The 2,189-nt window shown below is 59.7% G+C and overlaps 1 protein-coding gene across 1 annotated transcript; it reads left to right on the plus strand.

Annotated features, from left to right (window-relative positions):
- The first annotated feature begins 6 nt into the window (after positions 1–6).
- Positions 7–1,577, plus strand: LOC113208321 (alpha-2C adrenergic receptor-like). Its single transcript, XM_026425275.2, has one exon. The coding sequence runs from the start codon at positions 681–683 to the stop codon at positions 1,575–1,577; it is 897 nt and encodes a 298-aa protein (XP_026281060.1). The 5' UTR covers positions 7–680.
- The last annotated feature ends 612 nt before the right edge of the window (positions 1,578–2,189 follow it).

Here is a 2,189-nt window from a genome sequence, read left to right on the forward strand (position 1 = left end):
ATCGTCTATTAAGTATATGTAATTTAATTCTTTCCCAATCGATTTTAACTCTTCATATATTCTTATTCGATCAACTAATTTAATCCATATAACAATCCTGCGCCCGATCGTCGGTTATTATTCACGTATATCTCATTACTCTTAACTTAACAGAAGGTTCCGTTTCTTCTTTACCGTTCCGTTTGAGGTTTCTGTGTTGCCTTTCCTCGTAATTCGTGAGCAACATCTCGGTCCGTACGGGTATTGTGCGATAGAATACCTCCTCACCCGCCCCACCCCCACCCTCTCCCCTGAGCGCCCCTCGTCCAAGTCTTCCAACCTTCACTATTAGATTTGTACACGTTCACCCCGTACCCATCCCGTTAAATCTTTCGCGTGAGGGAGGAGGGTAGTGACGTCATAGAAACACGACGCGTCAGCGACATGTCTGCCCATCCCTTTGACAGGCGGCCCCGGCGGCCCCGCGGCCCGCTCTGAGCAGGGGCAGGCCGCGCACCCCATGACACCCAACTCGCCGGGGCCACCCCTAGAGGGGCTCCCCGTGGCCCTCGCCGGGGCCTGGCGGCGGGCGCGCGCGGGGGGGTGCGGGGTCACCAGCACGCCGACGCCGCCTACGCCTCGCCACGCCGCGGGACGCGCTCCGGACTGGGACGCTCTCGTGCTGACGACGTCGTGAAACCATGGACCTGGACGACTTCCTGGACGTCCAGGATGGCCTGGAGGCCAACGAGTCCTCGCTCTCTCAGTCGGACGTTCTCTTCCGACTCGACCACGACTATGTGCTCGTTGGTGGCCTCGGCGGCCTCGGCGCCAACGACTCGTCCTCGCTCGCCAACTTCGGCTACTCGCTGCTTGGCGGCGCGTCCTCGGGCGGCTCGTCTTCGGGCCTCGCCTACCTCAGCACGGGCGCCTCCTACTCGGCCGCCAACTGGAGCCTCAACGGCACTGACGGCAACCTCACGGCCATCGAGTACTCGCTGTTCCCGAGCGGGTACTCGCTGCTGCACATCGTGCTGGCGTCGCTCGTCGTCACCCTCCTCATGATCGTGGTCGTGGTCGGCAACATGCTCGTCATCATCGCCATCGCCACCGAGAAGGCGCTCAAGAACATCCAGAACTGGTTCATCGCGTCGCTCGCCGTGGCCGACTTCTTCCTCGGCCTCATCATCATGCCCTTCTCGCTGGCCAACGAGCTCATGGGCTACTGGGTGTTTGGCAACTGGTGGTGCGACATCCACTCGGCCATGGACGTGCTGCTGTGCACCGCCTCCATCATGAACCTGTGCCTCATCTCGCTGGACCGCTACTGGAGCATCACGCAGGCCGTGGACTACCTCAAGAAGCGGACGCCGTTCCGCGCCGCCGTCATGATCACCCTCGTCTGGATAATGTCCGGGCTCATCTGCATCCCGCCGCTGCTCGGCTGGAAGGTGACGCGGCCGCCCGAGATGTTCCCGAAATGCCAGGTGAGTGTTGCCGTCATTGGTTTATGTCTAGTGTCAAAATTCGTATCGATAGACAATTACTGTCCAAGTTTAATGGAAAACCAATTCAAAAAGTCAAGCTTAACTTTTTAAAAAAAATAGTAATGACAGCTCTACGCTCAAACTTATAATTTGGTCGAGGTTGCTTGAGCGCGAACAATTTTTTATGAGAGTGACTTCCCTGGTTGACATGGGCGTGGCCGATGCATGCGCATGGCCGCAGCGCCTTGTTCCATGCAGTAACGTGAACGCGTGCTGTCTACTTTCCAGGGAGCGAGGGGATCTCCCCCTCGCTCCCCCCACCTCGCCGACTTTCGCAGCGCCACGTCCTCGTTTGGCATCTCTTCCCGATAAAAATGCGAGCCTCTTCCTCCGGGTGCGGACCACCCTGGCCCTCCCCATGGGAAGCATTGTCCGAGCCACCAGTCAGAAGCGTGTGGTAAATATGCGTGGAAAGTTTGCACAACTTTGTCTGCTGCTGCTGCCTTGTGATTCGTTCGGGCGAGCTGGCGTGGCGGAGGCGCTATGGGGACCGCGTCTCTTCCCCGGGGGGAGAGCGGGGCCTGGACCAGGAGGGACGGAGGCAGAGCTGGGCGGGGCGGGGGCGGCCCGGAGCCACGACAAGAACGGGGTGCACATTTTATCTCCCGCCTCGCTCCCCCGCCGCCCCCCGCTGCCCTCCCCTTACCGGGCCATGGCCGGGCA

This window comes from Frankliniella occidentalis, unplaced genomic scaffold (assembly GCF_000697945.3).
Source record: "Frankliniella occidentalis isolate FOCC.00 unplaced genomic scaffold, Focc_3.1 Scaffold1034, whole genome shotgun sequence".
Taxonomy (NCBI): Eukaryota; Metazoa; Arthropoda; class Insecta; order Thysanoptera; family Thripidae; genus Frankliniella; species Frankliniella occidentalis.

Excerpts from the sequence above, each read along its gene's own strand:
- LOC113208321 (XM_026425275.2), top strand. The coding sequence starts at position 681 with ATGGACCTGGACGACTTCCTGGACGTCCAGGATGGCCTGGAGGCCAAC.